This window comes from Helicoverpa armigera, chromosome 10 (assembly GCF_030705265.1).
Source record: "Helicoverpa armigera isolate CAAS_96S chromosome 10, ASM3070526v1, whole genome shotgun sequence".
Taxonomy (NCBI): Eukaryota; Metazoa; Arthropoda; class Insecta; order Lepidoptera; family Noctuidae; genus Helicoverpa; species Helicoverpa armigera.
This window is the reverse complement of record NC_087129.1, coordinates 6,174,469-6,193,795: the sequence shown is the minus strand read 5'-3', so window position 1 is coordinate 6,193,795 and position 19,327 is coordinate 6,174,469. Positions and strand designations below refer to the sequence as shown.

At 36.8% G+C, this 19,327-nt stretch overlaps 3 protein-coding genes across 3 annotated transcripts; 1 reads left to right on the top strand and 2 right to left on the bottom strand.

Moving 5' to 3' along the window:
* Window positions 1-1,398: 1,398 nt before the first annotated feature.
* On the bottom strand, window positions 1,399-5,405 carry LOC110378237 (ufm1-specific protease 2). The gene is made up of 10 exons (XM_021337417.3): window positions 5,307-5,405; window positions 4,850-5,071; window positions 4,500-4,727; window positions 4,081-4,251; window positions 3,611-3,710; window positions 3,287-3,433; window positions 3,084-3,206; window positions 2,738-3,002; window positions 2,161-2,414; window positions 1,399-1,870 (listed from the first exon to the last, which is right to left on the bottom strand). Exons 1-10 carry the CDS (start codon window positions 5,343-5,345, stop codon window positions 1,659-1,661), a joined length of 1,761 nt encoding a protein of 586 aa, XP_021193092.1. The 5' UTR covers window positions 5,346-5,405; the 3' UTR covers window positions 1,399-1,658.
* A 320-nt stretch (window positions 5,406-5,725) lies between these two features.
* On the bottom strand, window positions 5,726-7,077 carry LOC110378236 (exosome complex component RRP43). Its single transcript, XM_021337416.3, has 5 exons — window positions 6,940-7,077; window positions 6,693-6,867; window positions 6,267-6,561; window positions 6,062-6,191; window positions 5,726-5,973 (listed from the first exon to the last, which is right to left on the bottom strand). The coding sequence occupies exons 1-5, from the start codon at window positions 6,954-6,956 to the stop codon at window positions 5,736-5,738; spliced, it is 855 nt and encodes a 284-aa protein (XP_021193091.3). The 5' UTR covers window positions 6,957-7,077; the 3' UTR covers window positions 5,726-5,735.
* A 365-nt stretch (window positions 7,078-7,442) lies between these two features.
* On the top strand, window positions 7,443-8,528 carry Rpl31 (Ribosomal protein L31). Its single transcript, XM_021337431.3, has 3 exons — window positions 7,443-7,579; window positions 7,709-7,938; window positions 8,352-8,528. The coding sequence occupies exons 2-3, from the start codon at window positions 7,715-7,717 to the stop codon at window positions 8,500-8,502; spliced, it is 375 nt and encodes a 124-aa protein (XP_021193106.1). The 5' UTR covers window positions 7,443-7,579; window positions 7,709-7,714; the 3' UTR covers window positions 8,503-8,528.
* Window positions 8,529-19,327: the final 10,799 nt, after the last annotated feature.

Here is a 19,327-nt window from a genome sequence, read left to right as displayed (position 1 = left end):
AGCTTTTCGATCAGTCTAACCTTGGTGGTTATGTTCTCCTTGGCTATTTCAGCCTTGGTGATCTCCCATAGATTTTCTATGGGGTTCATGTCAGGTGAATTTCCAGGCCAAGGCAGTACTGGGATGTTGTGGTCTGCCAGGAACTTGGTTATGCTCCTGGCTTTATGGCATGGTGCTGAATCGTGCATAAACATGAATTCTTCACCGTCTGGAAACCATTCTTCAAGTGTGGGCAACAGGCGAGTTTGTAAAACTTGCTTGTACTGGTCTTGTTTCATGGTTCCCTGGACGATGTAGAGGCGCCCAACCCCTTTGGCACTTATGACAGACCACACCATTACCTTAACTGGGTGTTTCACCCTCTCAACAATGCAGTCAGGGTAGTATTTTTCACCTGGGCGTCGTCGCACAAAGCTGCTCTTGTCGGCTAAAATCTCAAAGGATGACTCATCTGAGAAACACACCTGAAAAAAAAAATTAAGTTGTTTATATTTTTTATTTATGCGTTCTTAATTTAGTCAACTATAAATATGGACCCTATCTGACCTTACTCCAGTCCTCGATTGTCTTATGCCGGTGCTCACGAGCCCAGGCTAGACGCTTCTTTTTCATGGCCTCTGTCAGCCTGGGTTTCTTAGCGGGACGATGTCCTGTCAGGCCTTCCTCTGCTAACCTACGCTGCACAGTTCTCTTGGATATCATTATTCCAGACTCCTGAACCATCTGGGTTAATAATCCAGCACTTTTTTTCCTGTTATCTAAACAGATATCGCGTATTTTCCGGTCAGTACGTGGAGTTGTGATGCGCTTTCGTCCGCAATGACCTTTTCTTTGAGGTGTTATTGGCTGATCCAGGTCCAAAGAAATTTTTATTTTGTTGACTGCTGACTTAGAAACTCCAGCGATATCTGCTATCTGTCTTTGAGAGTGCTTGGTGTGTTGCAGAAGCGTTTTAATTTCGCTTTTCTTTTGGAGTCAAATCACAACCTCTACCCATGCTGAAAGGCAAAAAAAAATATGAAAAAAATAAAAATATTGCAATATGTGCACGTAAAACGAAATTTCATGAATATTAAATAATAATACTTACATTTAAAATAATTTTCAGGCACTAATACTGAAATATTTTTTGTCTAAAATTTTAAATTCGTCTTTCACTTTCACACGTCTCCAGCAAACTGTAGCACTCACTTAATTTAAAAAAATGTAGAAAATAATCCAATCATCGAAATCTCAAAAACCACTTATAATATAAAGAGTAAAGAACAGGCAAACATAAATAAAACATTTCTGTAACACCTACACCACTTAAAACTGCAGTCAAGTGCATCCAACGTGAGAAATCGACAAAAAACGTAAGTGTCCCTAATAATTTGGCAACCCACTGTAGAGAGAGATCATTAGGGTAATAAAGTTATGTCACAGTTGACTATAAGTCCAAGATGTGCTACTTTTTGCACCAACATTGTCACAATTTACCATTATTAAACCGGATTATAACCGACTATCTGTAAAGAAATGCATATGTGTGGAATCTAAGGGCCTATAAAAGCCAATTATCACAGCTTTAAAAATATAGCATTATTAATTATTGACAGCTACAAACGGAAAATATGTTCCAAGATGTTAATTTGAACTGTGTGTGATAGTATTCATACTTAAATAGCAGGTTTTGTTTGTGGTAAGCAGAGGTTATAGTGAGCCGCTTTATTCCAGAAGTCTGAATTCTTCCAGCCGCACCAACCCTTGCTGATGACGGTGGATAAATCTTCTGCGCCCGTGTAGTGTGGGTCTAAGATGAGATAGCGTATGTCATTTGTCGCCGAGTTGTATTCCACTCCCAATATTGTGTGTGCCAGCACTCCACCACCTATAAACACATTACCGTGAGTATCGCGAGAAAAAAAAGTAATAGCTACAACTGAACAAAAAATAGTCTACTGCTACTCAGGGATAGTCTAGTTTCCCAACAGTGAAAAATATATCAAATCGATTAAATTGTTTCAGAGACCTTGGGATACTATATTAAATTAGTACAGATAATTGTAGTACCGTAGTAAGTGTAGTAGGATAATATTTAATTAGCTCTTGATATTTTTTTTTTGTTACATTCAGCTGAATGATAGAACAGAAAAGTTATAGAACAAAAAAATTGCTTACCAATCATAATTGGAGTTCCATGTGTCTGGAAATGGTGAACCAGGTCATGTGCATAACTCTGTAATTCAGCTCCAGTGTTAGCAAATATTATTCTTGATTGAATGCCTAAAAGTGTTTCTAAACAAAACATAACTTCAGTAGAACCTATCCATTGCTTTGAACCTAAAAATGACGACTGCTTATCGCCAATGTTGACAAGGCACTGTTGAATTTCTCTGTGAGTTGGTACTTCGACTGTTGTGTATCCTTGGTACCTAGAAAGTAAATAATCACGTTAACTTGTAAAATCAGTGAGTAGATGGATACATCATACCTATACCTTAAGGGTGAGTTGCACCGTCTAACTATAACGATAATCAAAAGATCGATGATAAATACAAGAGTAACCATCCAACTTTTGGAATGGGCAACTAGAATCAAACTTATTTATAATTTTGACGTTCATAAGTGCTTGTAAAGGCCTACATGAAATAAATGATTTGATTGAATCAATCCAGAAGCAGCCGTTTCAATCGCCGATTTTACCAATAGGATAGTTAAATGGTGCATCCTACCCTTACAAGGTGAAGCTACTTACCGGAACCACGAGAATATAGTTTGCATTGAACGGTACGCGCAACCCCACCCATCATCATTGAAGTTATCTTGCATGTAGTGGTGGTAGGTGTATCGTCCTCGAACTAGCGCCACAGTCACGTCAGGCTTTAACGGCTGGCTTGGAATAGCTTCGTGGGGATTCACTAGACGACCGCCGCTTTTGTCAGAATACGCATTGCCCCTACGGAAAACTGGCCTAGTCTGGACAATACCTAACTGTTCGTGCAATAAACGCCTTTCTTTTTCTGGAAATATTTTCAAAATTAATAATTTTGTCACAAGTGTGGAAACCTTGTGATCCAATTGTTTGAAAGATGAAAACTTACCCATACTTTCATCAGGTATAGCTTTAGGCACTACCCTTGTGATGAAATGCCCTAATTCCTGTGGTAGGAAGTGGAAAGTTTCTGGTAAACGTAGCCCAGCCCCATCTCCAATGCCTTCTTGTCCTGAAGTTATAATTCAGTTTATTAAAATAACAAAAAAATATTATGACCATTGCAATATTTGTTTTATAAAATTTACGTACCCAATTGTTCTAGAAGAACACTTTCCAATAGTCTGAGAGACCTGCAGGCTGCCTCCACAAGAACAGTGTAAAGCTCCAACAACTTTGTATTGCGATGTATCATTGCCAGGGTGTCTATTCTCAATGGCATACTGATACAAAATGCAGCTGAAATTGATAATCGTTTTTATTAGAATTTTTACAAACTTGTGGAATTATATTGCTCTGCAGACTTTGGTTTGTACAGGCCACAACCAGCAATGATATAGAAAGTCATTCCCTGAGAAAGCAGATGAATTCGCCTGTGGAAGTTAGCGTGATATAAATATGTATGTGTAACCTTACGTTTTCTTTGAGTTGTCATCATTTTAACTGCAGTCTTCACAAGTTTATCTGACAGTATATCCTTTGTTGTTTTCAATACAAGATTTATAGGTACTATTTCCTGAAAACAAATTCAATGCTGTAATTGAAGAATTAAATAATTCTAGCTTATTATATTAACATTTTGCCTAATACAATTATTATTTCGAAACTTATTAACCCTGCTCTGCTTGGCTACACATTATATATTGTAGTTGTAGAATCTATTGAATACTATAAAGAGGTACAGTTTGTGGGATAGAAGTGGTAATCTATCCAATATGAAATATTTCTATTAAATATGAAAATGATTACACCAGTAAGGGCATGTTATTTGTGAGTGCCATAGGGTATAATGTGATCTTGGCATGGGAAGGTTAAACAGCTGAAAACAATTAGTTACTTAGATATGAGAAGTAGGAAGTTGACTTAGTAGGATAAATCATACTTACTACAGTATTAGTATTATGCTTCTTCTTCTTAGGCTGTTCTGGGCTCATAGAGTCAACCAGTTCTCCTATGGTGGCTTCTGGGCTAGTGCCAGTTAGACCCACGTCTGATGCAACACCAAACAAGTACACTGATGTACCATCTACATGGAATGACACTTGACCAGAGGCAATCTAGAACAAAAAGAGGTTGTTTAGGTTCTATGTGATCAATAAGTCATGACGAACTTTACGTCTGTTTCACTTATAATGTAAATTGCATTGGCAGAACCGCCAGTTATGATGTAAAATAGCCAATTAATTAATACAGCACGAAGAATAAAACTTGAAAACAAACAGGACCCTTTTTATACTGCTCCTTTTTTATGAATGCCATTTTCAACATTATAAGATAAGACTTATAATAATTATAAAACAATTACCTTTTTCCTCTTATTTTGCAGAATATTTTTGACTCCAGATATTGTGGCTTCACAGCTCAGTGGTAATATTGTATTTAAGCGCACATGAAGGAACTGTTTCCACATATCCTCAGAGCTCAACACTTCATATTTAGTCTCTTCAAACTTGTCATGCACTAGAAAGTGAGTTTTCATTTCTTTCTTTTCATTGACTATCATCACCAGAGGATTGTCTGTTATATCAACATCCTAGAAAAGAAAGAAGCAAATGTGTCATCAAGGAGAGCTAATAATTAAAGAGTAGCTATACAGCTGTTAACTATAACTAGAGCACAGGTTAAGAAATCAGTCAGGTTTAAGACAATGGTTACCTGCAATATTTCTTTCATTGTGGTTCCGGTAGTCAAAGATTCACCGAACCTTACGACTCCGCATAGTTCTATTTCGGCGGGAAGGTTGAGCAACAACTGCCTATAAGTGTTCTTCTCATTTTCAAATAATTCTAAGCTCAGTCCAACCACGAGCAATGTGCCATCGTACATGAGTCCGTACAGACATCCTGTACTTTCACTGGTGTCTATATTAGACAGCCTCTGAAAATAATCATTATCAGCGTAAATATTCACACGTTTTATAGCTTTTAACAAGAGAAATATCAAATCAAATATGTAGTGACTTGAGATGATGACGTATGTAATTAAACAATATATTTAAGCAATTTTAAGGCAAAACTGGGGCTTTTGATCGAATACAAATAATATATTTACTTAATCACGTGTTTATTAATACTTAAAAAGGCTTTGTTTATAACAAAATTAAATAGTTTACCTCAATAACATAATTTGATATTTTGAGACGTGGTGACATTTTACATAAATGTTACCAGTAGGTAAATAATAACGTCAATTTAACTTGTGCGCAGTTGCCAGTAAAAATATATAATAAAGGAGGGCAGGTTTTTATAGTCAGTAGGCATAAGGTAATAGCATATTCATGTAAAAGGAAAAGACATGAGCATTGGTAAGGATGTAGAAAATCATCCTGTTACACATACTATATACTGATTCATCAAGGTCTCAAATCTTTTAAAATAAAACTAGTTTTTTTTGCTAAATTGTGATATTTATAGCTACCATAGCTGGGCTATGGCACAGATGATTCCCTAAGCGTATTTGAATAAAAAAAAATCTTGTTACTGCTGACTGACCTAATCAAAAGAGTAAAATCATAGGTTAAATAATACAGAATTAAGATATCCTATTTTTTATTTTCTAATTCATAATTTTTTATGCAAACATCAATAACTTCTTCAACAAGCTTAGCTCTTTCTTTAGCTATATCAAAAGCTTTCTCTTCACAAACTGTAGAAAGGTTGTTGCCTCCAAACTTTTGAGCACCACAAAGTACACCTTTATTGTAGCATAGTATTAAATTAGCACCAATGCCTCTACACATTTCTTCTTCGTATATTGAAGGATCGGCTAAAACAATGTCACTGTAAAAAAGACAATCATGAGTTCACCAGGCTATAAAATAGTTAAGGTCTGCTTTAAGTAAACCTGCTATTATGTAGATATATGTACCTTTGATCATGTTTATACAAAGCAAAGCTAGTTGCCACTGGTAATCCATTAATATTTAGCTTTTTTCTTACACTCGTATCTACACTTATCTCTTCAGTTTCTGGATCATATGTTACCGATGGCAGGGTCACTGGAAAAGACATCTTATTAATTCCTTATCCAATAACATAATTATCATAAACAAAATTAAAGTAGTGGCATTTACATGTTTTCAAACTGGCCATCAGTGTGGTGATGCAAGCGTCAACCAAGCTACCATCATTGTCTATGCAGACCATGTCACAGTACAACACCCATGCCAGTTTATCAGGGATTATGCACAAGTCCTTTAGGTCCACACATTTAGATGTAATGACAATATCTGAGACAAGGTTGCTAGTCACTTGTGCACTGTCTGACGGAGGGCCTGGTCTATATTTTGATGAACACAGAGGTGGCAGTTCAACGTTTGTGACAAGAAACCCAACATCTGGTTCCTCTGCTTTTGGTGTGGCTAATTCCTGCAATATAAGAAAGGAAAGTACGTAAAGTGAATGTAGATAGTTTGTTTTATTTATATTCTCATTCAGATAGCAAAAAAGTCTTAAAGACATAGTAGTTATGAAACGAGTATGTAGCAAATGTCGATTACCAGTTTAATTCCACAAACAACAGTAGTGTTTCCACACTTGACGACTGCTGAGGCATCTGCTGATTTTATAGAATTCACATTTAACTTGATATTACGTTGTTCCTGGAATGCTCTTCCGTCTGGACGTATGTTTCTTGATATATAGTCGTTGAAATACTTGACCGGGTGAATAAGCCTGTAATAGATGAAGATAATAGAGAAAGCTCTGTTTGCCTATTCACTAAACGGAGAATAGAAAGAACATTACTTGTATATTTCAGCCATTGTGTCATGAAATACTACGATTTTATTGTTAATGTGTAAAAGAAACTATAATTCAATATTTTCACAAACTCCGTGACAACAACGCGTTTTTGTTGTCTTTACAATTGACATTTAATTTGTCATTCTGAAACCATAAAGTACAGTTTTTAAGTTTTTAAGCCTCTCTGTGACAGGATGACGTTTTGTTTTTGGTCTTGTTTGTCTGTGTATGGACATTTCATCGATTACAAGGTACGCTACGAACAAATTATGAATTTGGTTTCAAGAAGAAAATAATACCCCGGATTAAAATTCATGCCTGATGGGTGTGAATACACTGATGATATGCAAATTTAGTCAAATGCTTGATTGGATAGCAACAATAAAGATGGCGACTATGTTGATTGGATTAGGAAAAGTTAAGCTCAACGCTACATAAATTAATTAATTATCCAAAAAATCTCTATAAATAAAATGAAATGCTCGTCAGTAGCCGAGATAGACATAGTTAAATATGCCACTTGCTAGCCATAGATATAAAGCTAGCGTTGTAAACGTATTTGGTAACTGTCAAAATTGCTTGACATGCGTAACTTGACTTTGACGTTTCTTTTTTGAATCGGTTTGGTGCACGAAGCTCCAAGGTGTGTGTATTTATGAAATAATCCAATTTAATCAAGTGAAACCAATGCCGGAATTGCAAAATTTTGTGTCGGCAAGTGTTGTAAATAGCTAATTTAAGTTCTACAAGTCTTATTTTGTGAAAATTTCAGATCGCAATGGCAAAACCCAAGGGAGAGAGAAAAGGCAAATCTGCCATCAACGAAGTTGTAACTCGTGAATACACGGTTAACTTACACAAACGGCTTCATGGAGTAGGGTTCAAGAAACGTGCTCCTCGTGCCATTAAGGAAATCCGTAAATTCGCAGAGAAACAAATGGGAACCCCCGATGTTCGTGTGGACACTCGCCTAAACAAATTCCTTTGGTCCAAGGGAGTCAGGTAAACTCATTTCTATTCTTGGTTTTGATCAAAATATGCTTTATGTGAATACTGAATACAAGAAAGCAAGTTAAAAGTTGTGATGTTTTTGAAAACAAGGTTATGTTAGGTTAGTTGGTGTCAATACAAATCGTCAGTACTGTTTCTGGTGTTTACTGTGAATACTTCTCTAGGTATTAGTGACATAGATACTGCATTGCTAGAAAATAGGGCATTGTAAGTAAATACACTCGAGTAATATTGAAATTGTGTTTAGGAGTTTTGTTTATATTCCGATTTTGTTCCTTCAAGTATCAGTATTACTCAATAACAACAAATTAACTACTGTCTCATGAAACTACGATTCTGTTGAATATATCTTATAGTCTGAAGCCTGAAGTTTTGGTGCTAAAAAAGTTTATCATTAATTTCAGAAATGTCCCCTTCCGCGTCCGTGTGAGGCTGTCTCGCAGACGTAACGATGATGAGGACTCAGCACACAAACTGTTCACCCTCGTGACCTACGTACCAGTAGCCTCAATCAAGGGCTTGCAGACAGAGAATGTTGACGCTAGCCAGGAATAAACACTAAGTTTAAGCTAAAACTGCAACTGTGTTTCTTTTCTTATCCTGTTTAATGTATATCAAGACTATTGTAATAATTAATCTCATTATGTGGCCTTTGGTGGTTGTCTGGTAAACATTCAGACAAGATATTTGTGGGAATAGCTAATCTTCTGTCTTGACTGGCAAAATGTTGACTTAAAGCTATAATTGATAATGTGTTCAAGAAGCAAATGAGGCTTTGAGATTTGGTTGAAATTGCACACTCGCATATAACAGTGCTCTGACATACCACAGGTTAATTCGTATTTTAAAGCACTGGTGTATAATAATAATTACAATAGGTCAATAGTAGTCACTAATCACTCTTAACTTTTTTAATGAAAAAATAACACTGTTTCTGTGTTTATGCTAAGTCACTTTCGTCATCGATTTTTAAGTTTATTTGTAACAAAAGAACAAAAGGCACAGACAATTTAAATTAACATACACAATTAGTAAATAGCTTCCGCCCGCGGCTCCGCCCGCGTGATGTGTTGGCCTATGTGTTAATCCAGGGTAGATAGGAGAGGAGGTATACATACCAAGTTTCAACCAAATCGGATCGCCGTTTTTGCGCGAAAGAATGACAAACATAGGTACATCCATACATTCTCACAAACTTTCAATTTTATCATCATCCTCCATCATCTTCCGAGCCTTTTCCCAATCATGTTGGGGTCGGCTTCTAGTCTAAACCGGATTCAGCTGAGTACCAGTGCTTTACAAGAAGCGATTGCCTATCTGACCTCCTCAACCCAGTTACCCGGGCAACCCGATACCCCTTGGTTAGACTGGTGTCAGACATACTGGCTTCTGACAACCCGTAACGACTGCCAAGGATGTTCAATGACAGCCGGGACCTACAGTTTAACGTGCCATCCGAAACACAGCCAATGGTGTCTAAGATATACTTAGAAAGTACATACAAACTTAGAAAAGTTGCATTGGTACTTGCCTGACCTGGGATCGAACCCGCGCCCTCACACTTGAGAGGTTGGTCCTTTACCCACTAGGCCACCACGACTTTTTTCAAACTTTCAAATTTATAATAACAGGAATAGGAATTTAGGAATATTATAATATTAGTAGGATAGTAGAATGTGTCCGCCTGATCTCCCTCAAGTCGTGTCGGATTATCGTCCCATCCGTTAGGAGAGTAGGAATAGTGAGTGCGCTTGTGTGTGCGCAAATGATTGTGCACTATAAAATTTCCCTCGCAGATGGCTAATCTCCATATAAGAGAATAGCCGCCGTGGCCTAATCATCAAGAAGGAGGTCATCATCATCAAATCTGTTGTCCTTATGATAAAAGCAAAATAAAAGCGACTTCCAAAAACACTGAAAAGCAAAAAAAAACTATTCTTATGTGCATAGGCCTAGAAGTCAGTGTCTAATGGATATTCCTGAGTTTATACGCCACCGACTTCTAGGCCGATGCACATAAGAATAGTTTTTTTTTTGCTTTTCAGTTTTTTTGGGAGTCTGTTTTATTTTGTTTAAGGTAATAATAATAAACACAATTCACAGTAGGTCTTTCATCTTTATAGCATAATACCACTACCGCGCTACCTACTACTTATTAGACAGTCACTACGATGACAATTACTATTCTCAGGTATAAAATGCACTAAACAATCTTGTTAAAAACTTCAGAAAAGCTAATGACATTCGAATCCTCCACTATCTTCAGGCTCGAGTTTCATTTTACAAGCCGACCCCAAAATGTAACTCCTTCGTGTATCAAGGTCCTGGTAATCAAGCAAAGTGCTATGTAGGTACCTATGTAAATTGTGCAACTGCCTTTGCAGTACTAGGAGTCATGACAGGGTTTAGGGTACATCTCACATAGGGAATGCTACTCCCGTTTAATAATGTAGCTGAAACTGATCCATTGAGCATTAGGTAGGTACGTTGTACCTAACGCATGTCACTATTCTGCAGGATGTGGCACCGGGCGGAGGTGTGTACGCCCGGCGGCCGCAACGCTAAGCCTGCGGTTCACTTCCATTAGTACGGCTAAATCCATTACAGATACATCTCGCCTTACTATCTGTATTAAGCGTGCGTCTTGCACGTGTCATATCTAGGTACCTGTGTCTGTGTTGTGTCCTAGAATTGATAGTAATGTAGTCCCCATCCTATAGCAACATTTACTACTCAACAAAGTTAGGTCAATAGTAAATTAATGTATTTAGTATACTTATTCTATATTTTTGTTGAATGATAGAACTTCTAATCCTTGTTTACATTACCAACAGTAATAAATTAAGAATTCTAATTGTAACAAATGAAGCCCGAAAACGTAGTAAGATACACGACGTTCCTGCAATAATAATTATTATTCTCGCACGCGTGTGCCTACTGCATGCTACGGGGTACAAAACCGCTACGAGCTACGAATGTCCGTAGTATTCGTAGCACGCTACGGCTACGTGCAAGATCCCGACGATGTCGACGCATTTTGAAGGGTCGTGCTCTAGTGTTCTTTGGGAGACCGGAGACTAAGTTCACTTTCAAGTTAAGGGCAACACTGAGACACTTAACTTGTGACTAAGGAACTGTGTATGGTACTCGAAACTAAGTTACTCTTTTGCATGACGTGACCGTGGAAATCTGAAAAAAATATTAAACATATTGTGGAAAATTATACGTAACAATTAAGCATGATAATAATTTTCGTCGAGTAGCAGTGTAGATCTGTTTTTGTTACTCCAGCTTAATCGCTAATAATAATAATATATTTTATACGATGATAATATAATACAGCATGCAATTGTATTTTCAGCATTAAGTAGATTAAAGTTAATATTGGCTGTGTTTTAGGAATTTATTTGTGCGGAATAGCGCTATCTATTCTAAGTTTGTAAGTGGAAAAGTTTATGTTGGTTCCTCTCCTGGGTACTATTTGATTGGTGGAAGTATAAAGAATCCGAAGTCCGACCCTTATTCCCTATGACATCATAATGGATATTTGACAATCGATAAGTAGTAAGAACATAAAAAAGAACAATAGGTGTTTTATAAATCAGAGCGATAGTTTAAAGAAGCATCATATATGATTGTGGATTTTCATATTCTTAAAGAGACTTTGAATAGTTCAAAAGTCGAAGCAAATAAAAAGAACTCCATCTTAACTATTTATTGCAGTTTAAAAAAGCGACGTTTTTATGTAAATGTAGACACCTAATATATCTACGTGTAGATACTTTCATTGAGCCAACACGGGGGCTTTAGAATGTGTAAATTATTACACCCATTTGACCTAAATTGGAACGTTATAAAAAATCGGTTTTCACTTCTGTTATTTCGAGTGCGGCTCTTTTATTTGAATTTTAGGGCTCAAAAATGACTCTAACATTTTGGTTTTATTTTATTATAGATCACATATAAGTACCTAAGGACTATCAACCAAACGACACGTATGACCCTCATACATGTTATATGGTTGAGCTTAAGCAAGTTTTCGTCGAGACAATCTAATACAATAAGGTTGAAATTAGGCATGCACTGTGAAGGAAAAAGGTAATGTTTGTTGTTTTGATAGTTTATGGAATATAATAGGAATAAGTAAGCGAAATCGTTTTAATATGTACTGTGAAGATACAGAGGAAGTTGTTGAGGTTGCGGTTTCATCAAAATTCTAAACTGAATTCCAGTTCTCTACGAATACTGCGATGCTTACCTCCTGTCATTTGTCGGACACAGTTCAATTTTAATATAAATATCTCAATAAGTTATTATTATTTCAACGAGTCCCGAACCAAGTATTTTACGTAAATAAATAGGTTTTCAGTATGCTTTGGGTCGTGCTGGGAAGTTTACTGGATACATAACTTTTTGGACAATTTTATCACAAAAATCAAAAAGTAAATCGAGGGTGTATTGGCAGGTAAAACTGTCGTCAGGTTCACTGGGGTCCGTGACGATTGATTGTGAGCTGTGTTTGACGGTTTGACATTTTCATCAAAGCAACCTGGTATCGGGGCAGCAACGATTTGATCAAAGATAGTTTTTGTGCGCCATTTAATCACAAACTTCGTACCCTTTTGATCCGAAATACTGAAGCTACAAAATTATCTTTGGCCACTGAAAATCAGCGACTGTAAACATAAATAGTAACATTCTATGCTAAAGTCTAAAGTAAGGAATAGCGTGACTTTCTCCCGTTTGTGTCACCAACTTTATTTACATCCGTGCGCCGACGCCTGATAAAGTTAAAGTATTAGCTGGATATGTGTCTACTTACTTGCACAAGACTTAGTGCATGTATGAAAGACTGTATTTTTAGATTGGCAATCTTTTTACTAATTTTAATTAATTTAAACTTGTAACATAATTATATCTTTAGTAAGAACTTACATTTTAAGGGCCTTCATTGATGTGTTAAAAGTTACGCGAAAAGGTTGATAAAAATCTTTTACGCAGACCGAAAGCAGTCTATGCCTCTATTTTATTTCAAATGTTTTCATTTGAAGTATAGGCTGTCGATCGTGTCAACTTGAAGTTTTGATGGTTTTACACGTAGGCACTTGTTCAGACATAGACTTGTTTTTTTTCGAATTTATTATACCTATCGTCCAGATACCACCTATCGAATTTTTACCCACGTAAGTGCCTGGTACTTTGGTCGGTCGATGTCCGATGTCTATATTATCCTTATACATAAGTAGTAGGTAGTCCGACTGAATAGAAAAAATCTCAAGCAAGTTCATATTGTCCGGTCAATGAACTCAGGAGATACAATACCTTTTGTAACGTAGGTAGGTAGCTATAATTAACTGTGGTAAAAACAAAGATTGAACGTGATTGACGAAACAGAAAGTAGAAATTACGGAAAAGATGTTATTTTATTTGGTATCTATGCTAAAACTGAAAAGATAAAAGTTGATCAAATAATAGTGAACACATAATTTGACATTGTAGCGCAACCTGCATTGGACGCGTCGACATTTTACTGTGAATGGATCTTTACTGTTCGTGCTACATCGTAATAACAGTGTTGAATAAATTGTGGCACAATCAAACATACGCGATAAACGTAAATTTTTGAGGTACCTATTGCAAGTACCTATGTTTATGAAAGTTAATTTTGTAGCACGAGACCATTATCCATTAACTGTAAACTTTGATACCTAAATGAATCTGAAAGTGAACCGTTAGCAATCTAAGCTCACAATTTTTTATAATGTAACCTATAAGTATGTTTGTTTCTTCAATAAGTAAAAAAAGAAAGCAGCAGAAAAAATATAATGTAAGACGGCAGTCAGCGTCATAAATATTGTGACACTTAGCGTAAAAGACTAATTAATAATAAATCTATTTCTACCACCCTTAAAAACGGTTATTGATTAAAAATGAATACTTAATATCACTTTACAGACTGCGTAAATATTTTATAGATAGGCTTTGTTCATAAAACCGACATAATGGCCAGAACAGCGTAGGTGGCCGCCGCCGAAAACAATAACTATCCGATTGTACCTACGCGTCAATGTTAAAACTTACGTAATGAGGACAAATTACTGTAAATTGCTTTAACTGTATCTACCCATCAAAACAAGCTCGAATAGGTTGACAGAAAATAGTTTACTGTCTGCTAAGTTTGAATTATTAATTGAATTAATTTAAGTCGGTAAGTTTGTTATCTTAAGAGTATTTCCGATAGAGAAGCCTTTCAAACAAATTGGAAGATGCCTATAATTAAACATCTGACTACAGCTTAAAAAAAATAAATTCTACGATTGTTGTCAATGAGAAATCCCTCTATCCGTCTTTTCCTCGGAATTGACAGTAGACTGATATTTTATCTAAACCGTCACTGCGTAGTACAATAAAAACGTGACCTAACAGGACACATTTCAGGTGAAACATTTCATATTAACGACGCAGAAGTTATCTCGTGCCATTGTCAAATCGTGACATCTTAGTTAACAGGGTTTTGTGACTCAAACCACGTGCGAAGAGTTACTACTATCGACTTTGGTACGATCCAACTTGCCACCACTTCGGCACAGTTCGCAGTTTGACAAGTAATTAATTCTAACAGTACGTGGTTGTAGTAACTATAAACTATGAAATTATGTCATCTGCATTTTTGAAATAACGATAAAATAATTATCTATCAATTCTATCATAATATGCCGTATCTAGATGTTTGTTTCGCTTTGACTTTTGAACTACTGGACTTTCATGTGATACTGGTGGTCATAGGTTATCCGGTCTCCGGTTTATTAGGGGAAAGGGCATATATAAAAATAGTACTTTAGCTAGTAATATCATGTAGCATGCAAGCAAAACCGCGGGGATACCTACTTTTAATATAGTTGATCAAGAAACTTTCAGTTAGGTTGATTTGGTTCATATGTGGTACTCCAGGCGAAAATGTGAGAGAAAAGTGAAGATTCATGTAACTTGGTTGACATTTTGAAATAAAACACAGTGTAACTCATTCGAAATGGCATTAACCCTTCGTGCATCAGTCCCCCCCTCAAAAAGCCATACAACTGTAATGATTTACAGTTGGAAACAATACAGTGCACAAACAACGCTAGGACAATTCGTTTTCCTTCGTTCATTTTTACAACTTGATGATACTTGTGACTTTGCGTTGAAAAATACTGAATAAAAGCGAAAATAGTCTGTGCTTAGAAACGTATACCATTGTTGTAGCCATATCAAATCTGGTATTTTTTAAAATAACCTGATGTGAAACAATAGGGAATATTAAAGCTTTTAGTTTAATAATAATATAATTAGTCGCATTATACTATGTCAAATGAATAGATCCAGTCATTAAGCATAAAATGCGCAATAAAATCGATACGCTTTGTAACTAATGATGAAACCATTGTAGAAGATATCTGATTGTTGAAAGCGTTTACCACTCTAGTGTCACAGTTACGTACAAAAGTAAATAATAATATAATAATGCTTCGTTCAGGACTCAATCGTGAATGGTTATTACTAGGAAGGGCAGCCGGAGGTATTATCTCTCGCGCTTGACCGAGCTTCGATCACTGCTTCGGCGACTTCCAAAGCCTTGTTAAGGCCTAATGACACGAGCACAACCGAAATCTCCACTTATTTATACCTTTCAATGCTAAGATAGCTCTCGAAATGATTCAGGTGATAATCGAGGGAACGCTTTCTGCGATGGAGGTAGTTTGAGGGGCTAACGTAACGGTTTATCAATTGTTTAGGCCCTGCATTGATGGTCCATTAACTATAGATGCATAAAAATAGTTGTTGAATTTGATCGATCCAATTGGTGCAATAAGACGATATTAACGGTTCATTATATAAACTTTCATTTTTAATTATTTACAAATATTCAGTAAGAGTAATGATAAAATGTACCAAATGTTATTTTTAAAACGGTACCCGCTTCACCTATAACAGTTTTGATAACTCTATTCCCTTCAAGACGATCAAGAGGCTTACTCTAAAAGGCTTGTTCAAATATTTACGTTTGATTCAGCCTAAAGAGTTGCTATACATCGTGGCAGCGATCAAACACAGATATCATCTACCTCGTAGATCTAACAAATGTCCCGTGTGCGCGCGAACGGAGGCGTTGCTCCACCTAAATTATGGACTATTCGAGTTTTTTTTGTTTCACCAGCATATACTTTGCTTACAAGCGAGATTTTTCTTCAGAAGTTATTATCGGATTGGAATTGGAAAGGGTTAGCTGGAATCTTTTGTTAATTAACTTATGTACATTTCTGGATTGTTCGTGTTTTTCTCGTGAAGGTATTTACGTGTTGTAGGAACTGTGTGAGTTGTTAATGCACTTACATGCTTCTAGGTATTTTTAATAGAGATTTTTCTTCAGAAGTCATTATCGATTTTCGATTGGAAAGGCTTTACCTGGATTATTTGTTTAATTAATTTGCATTTCTGGATTTTTCGTATTTTTTTCGACAAGTTATTTACGTGTTGTAGGAACTGTGTGAGTTAATTCACTTTACAATTTTACTGGAAAAAGTATTAAAAAACTCCGAAATGCGAGTTGGACTCATCACTGTTTTTGTGGAAAACGCCCTCAATAATGACTTAGTCAGAAACTTTACAAACGGTTTTTTCTGGTCTCTCATGGAGTTATTGATCATATTCTCGATGGCTAGAAGTAGTCTTAATTGAACTTATTTTAAACAGCATCTTTCTCAATTGTCACTGTATTTGTAATGTTGAGTATCAGTTTAATTTTGCAAAGCTCCAAATGTTTCTGATGTTCTCACAATAACATTTCAGCGTATTTTTCATCCCTCAAATATATTGTCAACAAACGCAGGGTGATGGCAGATCCGTAACTCATTTCCTCTTCCTGTTACCAGTATAAGTTACATATTCTGACACGGGCGCGACCTACATAAAAGTTTTGGATTAAGTACAACGCAGCTCAGCCGGCTGGCAAAACGTACGAATAGATAATTTACTGTTAGGTGACCTTCAGCGGATTTCAGTGGGAGATATGAGAAGGGGAGTTGCGCCGGGAAGACAATGTCGTACATATTTTAAGCGGGCACGCCCCGTTCGCACAAAGGCGTAATTTATAGGGCCGCGCGGAGACGGGTGCCTGAGTTATGTCCCGACGATAGCGACGAGCTTTTAACTGCCTAATGGAGCGATTTACTCAGACCACCTTGCGCCCGCTTCGCTGTTTACATTGAAGCACGCCGAATTGGCCAGATAACGACGATGGAATTAATTCTTGTTTGTAGCTGTTACAAAAAAGATGGATATTTCCGTGACGTTCAATTTGAATGAATAATGATTATCTTGCGGTTTCGTATTGGCGTAGTAGACGCTGGAGTACGTTAGTAGTCTGGCGACGGCGTGTCGGGTGGAGCGCTCTGAGTATTGAAGAGCAACGCGAAAAGTTTTTCAATAAAACATAGCCCTCAGAGACAACATTTCAATGGAGCGCCGTGCGATGTTTACGGCCCGAGCGCCACCGCGCCGCGCTCTACACTCTGCAGAACAATCCAATCCGAAGGTATTGATCAAATTGTGCGGATACACATACGTGTGTGCCACCAACCAATTGGAAGAAATAAATGTAATTTCTGTCCCTAGGATATAGCTTAATACGTAATCATTCATATTTTTTTCATTTTTTTATTGTAGCTATTGTAGTTTTGCTAGGTTCTATTGAAGGCTTTACAAGAGCTACGTATCACATAGGTTATGCTACAGTAGGTATGTTGCAAGAACGTATTTGGTAAAGTAGTTTAATCTTAACTTAGCAATTAAATCACCTGCTTTGAAACTTGTTACAGGAAGTTAGCTTAAAGATTTCTTGAAGTTAACCAGCCTAAGTGATTTATAAAAGCTCCGTAATAACATGTCACAGTACATTGTTATTGCCAAAAAGTGTAAGAACAACTAAAAAGAAAAGATTTTGTTTTACCTTACAAGCGGCTTCTCTGTTTTTCTTCAAAACTTCCTGTATGTACAACACAAGCACCTAGTATAACGTACCTTTATGCATTTTCCTGAAAGAAACTGAAAAAGCAGCCTCGTAGAAAACTGCATGATTCGCGAGAAACTAAGCGGGTCGTTATGGCATTTATTTATAATCAGCATTTCTTGGATTAATTTTATGATTCTTAGCTTTATGACCTTTCATAATCCTGCATTATAATTGATAAGAAACGCGAAACGTAAGACATTACAAATAAACACCGAAGTAATAAGGTTAATCTGATTTCTTATTTTATGGCCTGACATAAAAATGGGAGTAAAATAGGCTATAAAAGATTTAGTTTATTTGCTAAATAAAGAACATAATACCTCACCACTCTCTCATACCTATTAACTGAAGCATTTTTATTGAAAAGCGTGTAAAGCCCCTTAAATTATATAAGTGCAAAATATGGCGAGAGGGTCTCATATCGAACCAAAAGAGAAGTGTGCAATGACCCAGATGCTTGTTGCATTTTCATCCGCCGGCATTTCCTTAGAACACTTACAAACATGCATATGTTATGATACTTAGAATATATGTATGTGAGAGTGAACCTTGGTTCTTTAGATCAGAAAGATCCGTGTGTTTTGTGAGCGCTCGCTTGTAGCTAGCTTTTGTTGCGCGTTTTGCATTGCAGGTCAAGTGCAATCCTCGGAGATTGCTGCAGGCTACGCGCGGAATAACGTAAACCATTTGGAGAGCCTAACGACCGTGCATGTTCCGAACTCAAATATATTCCCATAATAACTGACATATCACAATCATTAATAAAACAAAATTTAATTAAATATCAATTGAGCAACAGATAATTGTAGACGTTATAAGTGATTCTCAATTGTCATAGAAGAAACAATTAGGTCGGTAGTGGATTACTGAGGGTGATTGCGTCGCGGAACGAGGTATTTGTGTCACATCGAGCGATCGATCCGCCCACTCCCAGCCAATTACTGCCGATACACGACCGAATATTGTTCTCGATACACCCGATACAGCAAATACTGTGGGGTTATACTAGAGTGTGTACGTTCACGCGTACTCCCGATCTCTATATGAAGCTCTGGCGGGCACGGCGCGAGGCGGCGACGACGCGCGATACGGCTCGGCGACTGTATCTATAGTTGCGCCTTTGTCACGGATATCTGCACTCCAATGTTTTGACGATAACCCAATTGAATGTTCGTGATCTGATCACAAAACGTCTACTGTACGTTTTTTTTCTTGTCTCTCGCAGCGAGATTCTTTTGAAATGCGAGACGTAGTTTGGTTTTGGGCCAAAATAAGGTTTATTGCATACAAATGAGCAGTCCGAAATCGAGATATTGGTTGCTCAGATAT